The sequence below is a fragment of the Mus pahari genome, chromosome 1 (genome assembly GCF_900095145.1).
Source record: "Mus pahari chromosome 1, PAHARI_EIJ_v1.1, whole genome shotgun sequence".
NCBI lineage: Eukaryota > Metazoa > Chordata > Mammalia > Rodentia > Muridae > Mus > Mus pahari.
Genome location: NC_034590.1, coordinates 19,052,669 through 19,058,343, shown reverse-complemented (window position 1 = coordinate 19,058,343; position 5,675 = coordinate 19,052,669). Strand labels below are relative to the sequence as shown.

Below are 5,675 nucleotides of genomic sequence, written 5' to 3'. Positions count from 1 at the left end.
ACCAATTGTGGAGAGGCCCAACCCCCAAGTGTCTGGTTGCCTCCCAAAGGGAGGAAGTGTGTTCAGGGGCCTCTTCCCCTTGAGTACAGGACTTGGCATGTGTTCAATGGACAAGTTATGACTGATCCCTGAGGGCCCTCGAGAGAGTGTGTAAGGGACTCCACAGAGCTCTGAGAGGCAAAGGGAACATCAGAGTAACGGAAGAGCTTTGAGCATCTCCTCCAGGATGGTCTTGGGGGGTGGGCAGAGCCCACTCTCTGTATGCAGTGGTCCTTCCTGAAGATGTCTTTTCTGTGTCTCGAACCTGGCCTATGGGAAGTTAAGGAGAGGGTCTGTACAAATGGAATGCAGGAGGTACTGAGGCCCTAGGGACAAGTGTTAGAGGGAGGGAGAATTTGTGCCAAGCCACCCCAGGGAAGAGTAGAAGTCCCTCTGTGTGTGTGTGTGTGTGTGTGTGTGTGTGTGGTCCCTCATGGCCATTGTGCATTGCCTACACTTGTCTCTCCTGACACATCTAATAGCACTTTGTCCAGAAAGCCCACCTTGCACTCTGGCTGCACCAACGGCCTCCCCTTGGCCCCTATACAGCCTGATGGAAGCACCACAGCTCTAGAGATATGCTGGTCTCTTCTGCTCCTCCCTCCTCCCACAGGCTCTGAGCCTACCTTCGGATGAGATGAGACAGTGGTAGATGTTCTGAGGGCTGGCTCCAGACTGTGCTGTCCCTGTGCAGTTCCACTATCATTAAGAGCTTGCATACACCACACGGCTCATAACCCATCCCCAGAGCCCTTTAGCTGTCTCTTCTTGCACTGGATCTTCCTACCCTCCTTCACACGTGTGAGGGTGTTGTGTGGATCCAGGGCCATAAGCTATCACAGAGCCTCTGGACACACTGTGTGGATGGGAGCCATTCTCAACTTAGCACACACTTGGGAGTCCCTAAAAGGAGACTTTGGAAGGCAACAATAACTGGTCCTGGACAGACTCATTCTGCCAGAATCTTAAGTGGAGAGAACTAGATTTTTAATTAATCCATTCTTCTACTGACAGGGTTTCATGTATCTAGACTGGCCTGGAACTTGCTGTGTAGCTAAGGATAACCACACACTTCTGATTTTCCTGTGCTACCTTCTGGGCCTTGAAACTACAGCTATGTCCCCCATGACAGGTTTATATGGTGCTGGGGACTGAGCCTGGGATTCTGTGCATGCTAGGCAAGGGCTCTATCAACAGAGCCACCTCCTCCACACCAACTTTTAATTTTGTATTTAAAGAGGTTATTTCTTTATAGCTGGGGTGGCCTCCAGCTTGCCTCCATCCTCCTGCCTCAGCCTCTCCAATGTGTTGCGATTACAGGGATGAGCCACCACATCCGACTTTTTGTATTTTTTTCCAATTTTTATTAGGTATTTACTTCATTTACATTTTAAATGCTATCCCCAAAGTCCCCTATCCCCCTCCCCGCTCCCCTACCCACCCACTCCCCCTTCTTGGCCCTGGCCTTCCCCTGTGCTGGGTCGTATAAAGTTTGCAAGACCAAGGAGCCTCTCTTCCCAATGATGGCTGACTAGACCATCTTCTGCTACATATGCAGCTAGAGACCCGAGCTCTGGGGGTGCTGGTTAGTTCATATTGTTGTTCCACCTATAGGGTTGCAGACCCCTTCAGCTCCTTGGGTACTTTCTCTAGGTCCTCTATTGGGGGCCCTGTGTTCCATCTGATAGCTGACTGTGAGCATCCACTTCTGTGTTTGCCAGGTACTGGCATAGCCTCACAAGAGACTACCAGGGTCCTTTCAGCAAAATCTTGCTGGTGTATGCAATAGTATTTTTAAACGAACATCAACCTATGTGCATCTTTCCTCTGGAACCACTGGTTTCCTTGGGTGCGGCAGGCAAGGCCTGGGGAATTCCCTACAGCTCGATGTCTGTGGAGCCCTCTTCATTACCCAGCACCACCCAGCCTGCATGATACCCTTCTGCCACCTACAGGGGTCGCTGCGAGACAGCCCGCCCAGTTTCTTTCTGATCCCCAGAGGAAAAGCCAGAGCCACTACTGTATAAATTAGCGTCTTTATTTCCAACACCTGAGCGAGTGAGCGTCGAGGCTCGCCCGCTTGAGGAATAAACATACAAAGTTTTTGTTGAACTACACAGCATGCCTGGGAGATAAATATAGCCCAAGGGGCTCCCGCTCTGGCCAAGCAACTCTTATTTACACGAATAGATTACAAAAGTCTTATATATATATAAAAAATAAGTGGTCCTGAACCGCGGGAAGGGGGAGAGAGGGGTGTGGTTACACCTGTTACACCCGAGACCTGAGTGGCCTCCACAAGCTGTGGGAAAGAGTTGGTGTCAGGAGGGCTCCAGAAAGTGACAAACAACAGGGATGTGGAGGGGAGGGCTGAGGTGTGCGAGGCTCACCCCTGTACTATGAGGAAAGGAAGAGGGCCTGGCCACTCAAGGATCAGCTCTGGCCCAGTGAGGGACAGCAAGTGGCCTTCTCTGTGAGCTGCATGAAAAAACAAACAACCAAAGGACAACAACAACAACAACAACAAAAAGGACTACATCCTTTCGTTGGGGCTGGATCTGGGACAGACTTCTGCTCTTCCCTTCCCTCTGGAAGAACGGCTTTGAAAGGACAGTTGGGAGGACTGTCATTTAAGCTTCATCTTTTGGGCATGCAGAACCCAGGGGCACCATCCCCAGGAGTGCCTACGATGATGCGCCCTCTGCTGCCGCAGCCGATTTCTCAAAGCACCTGGTAAATTGCATTGGGGTTTGAGCCTGCAGGACACTGAGGGGTGGCGTCGGGAGACGGGGTCTGGGCCACCTGCTCTGTGTCGCTTGAGGATGCCCCCTCTGGCGGACCCGGAGGCGACTCTGGTGGTGCGTCTGCCAAAAGCAGTGCAGGCGCAGCGGGGCTCTCTGTGGAGATGCGCTCCACTATGCTGGACAGGCAGTCGAGGCTCGACACAGCCGCACTTTTCCCTGGCCTGGACTCTGTGAGGGGAGGGGAAGGTTTAGTCATCCTAACTTGAGGCCCTTCTCAAGTCTCCTGCCCCTAGGCACGGAGCTTTGTGGCAGAAGGGAAACTGAGGACTTGCTAGACTGGAAGGAGAAAGGAGAAGGTGTGTATCATAGTTTTTTGCCCCCTCCCCCAGTACTCTCCCTCCCCCACCATCCCAAGGTACGGGTATGTATGCGGTGGAGGCGGGAAGAGGGTTCTGAGCCTAAGGAGTGAGGAAAGTTTCAAGGGGGACACAGAAGGCCGATAAAGGCCTACTAGCTGGGAACAGCTGAGAATACGCACCGCGGGCCGCCTCACTGTAATAGGCGGCGTCGTAGCCATTCTGCCGCCGGGGGCCGCTTGGGGGGCCGCTGTAATCCATCTGCGAATAGCAAGGATAACAAAGTTAGGTCTACAGGGGCCAAGTGGGTCTCAAGCAACACTCCTTGTCATCACCCCTCCCTCACTCCCTTAGTCTCAGCTGCTGGTTCCAGGACTGGGTCAGCCCCAGGTGGTAGGAGCCAGCCACACATTAGAAGCTGTCTCATGCGGGGCCAAACTGTGAGTAGACAGTCACTCAGGAACAATAATCTGCATTAGGGTAATAATGAGGAGGAAAAGCATATCCCGGGGTCTGCGCGGCAGTGTTCTAATGCCACCCCCAATCGCCAGAATCATAGATGCCCTGGGCCTCCAAAGCGATTCCAGTGACAGATGCCAGGAGCATCTGGGTATAAGGGACACCCCCACCCCAACTCGGAAACCTGTTGCAGATACCCCAGGCGCCGCCTCCACTGATCATCCTCCTGGGTCCCCGCCTTACCATGCCATCAGAGCAATTGGAGCGCGGGCTGGACGCGTCAGAGTCGCCGCTGTAGTGCTCGCTGCCACGGCCTGGGGGCAGCGGACCAGGTGCGTAGAAGGCAGCGGCGCCAGGGGGCGCGGCGTCCTGGTCGCGCAGCAGAGCCTGCAGACCTTCGATGTAGCGGATGGCGTTGCGCAGGATCTCCACCTTGGGTAGCCGCTGGTTCGGGTTGCTGGACGTACAGCGCTTGAGCGTCTCGAAGGCCTCGTTCACTTTGCTCAGGCGGCGGCGCTCGCGCATGGTGGCGGCCTTGCGGCGATCAGCGTTGGTGGTCTTGCGCTTGCACGCCTTGCAGGCCCACAGCAAGCAGCGACCCGCCTGGTGGTGCCCGCTGGGCGCGCGCACATGCTCATCCTCGCGAGTGCCTGGGCCTGGGTGCACCGCAGTGGGGAAGTGTGCGTGCTCCTCCGGTTTCAGGAGGGCCCCCACGTGCACCAGGCGCGGGTCCAGGTCCTCAAAAAAGCGCAGGTCTGGTGAGTCGAAACACGGATCATCATAGAAGTCGTCTGCTGTCGCAAAGGAGCAGAGAGAGCCGTCGGGGCCTGTCAAGTCTACGTCCCGGAGTGGCGGCGATAGAAGCTCCATATCCCAGTTCCTGGGTCCAGCCTCTCGCTCAACCCAAGCCTTGAGAGTCGTCTTAACTTTCTGCCACTCCCGAACCCCAACAATACAATGACAAAAGTTCTGAGGGTTGGAATGCACACCGGCTGTCCTCTACCTCTCCTTCCTGTCCTGTCCCGTCGGAGGTGTGGAGAAGAAAGCAATCGCGTCCTGGGGCGTCCTGGCCCCTAGCTTCGCGCCAGGCGCCCTGGGCTATTTATCCAGGGTAGCCTAAAAGCCCGGGAGCTGGAAAGGGAGGCTGGGGGCGGGGGCGCCTCAAGCCAATAGGAGTGTAGTAGGGCGGAGCTTGGGGTCCCCAGGGTAGTCACTGGGGCCAGGGAGTGCCCCCTCCCGCGTCTCTGCGCTGGGGCAGCTGCCTAGCTAGGGAGGAGGGCAGAGAGACTGGCAGCCGTACGCCGTAGCACTTGGCTATCCGGTGCAGCCTGCCCAAGCCTCTCCAGTGTCTACTCCTCCAGCCTCTGGGTGTTGACCTCAGTGCTCACTTCGGAGCTGACCTCGGACTCCACTCTGGTGACTTGTGGGGATACCGGGGCACAGCATAGGAGTTAGAAAGCAGAGTGCAGGAGGTTTGGAGAGAGAGACTCAAGGCTACGGGGGCAATGAAAGCTCTAGAGAAGAGTGGAGAAATGATGACACACCCAGAGAAGTTGAGCCAAGGACAAAGTGGGCAAGAGACAGTGAGACTCGGAAGGTCTAGGTGGGCAAGCCTGGGGCATATGACTCCGTGGCAGTACTATTTGGTCATTCTTCATCTGGGAATGGTTCAGAGAATATCTGTTCTTTCGCCGGAAGCTTAGAACCCCCGGCGCTGTCCGTGCATGCGTAGTGGGGAGTCATCATTAAAACTTCAAGCCATTCTGCTCAAACTCCGCGTGGACAGCAGGAGGAAGAGAGGGAGGGAGAGGGAGGGAGGCTCCCTTAACTTACTTTCTGTGAGTGTCTAGAGACCCATGGGGGTCTGGGTTGATTTGTTTCTACCAAGAATAAGAAAACCCCTTTGCTATAGGTTTGTGCCATCTTGCTCTGAGTGAGCCCTGGGAAATGCCGTTCCTAAGTATCGTGATGGCCAGGACCCGGTCTGACGGCCTCACCTCCAGTAGAGTCAGCATAACTTTGTTGAGGTGACCTCTTCCCAAGTCTGTGTCCACTTCATATCCAGGAACAATGACAA

The 5,675-nt window shown here is 55.1% G+C and overlaps 1 protein-coding gene across 1 annotated transcript; it reads right to left on the bottom strand.

The window, feature by feature from the left end:
• Window positions 1-2,061: 2,061 nt before the first annotated feature.
• Window positions 2,062-4,673, bottom strand: Myod1 (myogenic differentiation 1). Its single transcript, XM_021206454.1, has 3 exons — window positions 3,842-4,673; window positions 3,322-3,400; window positions 2,062-3,011 (listed from the first exon to the last, which is right to left on the bottom strand). Exons 1-3 carry the CDS (start codon window positions 4,466-4,468, stop codon window positions 2,761-2,763), a joined length of 957 nt encoding a protein of 318 aa, XP_021062113.1. The 5' UTR covers window positions 4,469-4,673; the 3' UTR covers window positions 2,062-2,760.
• Between the last annotated feature and the right edge of the window lie 1,002 nt (window positions 4,674-5,675).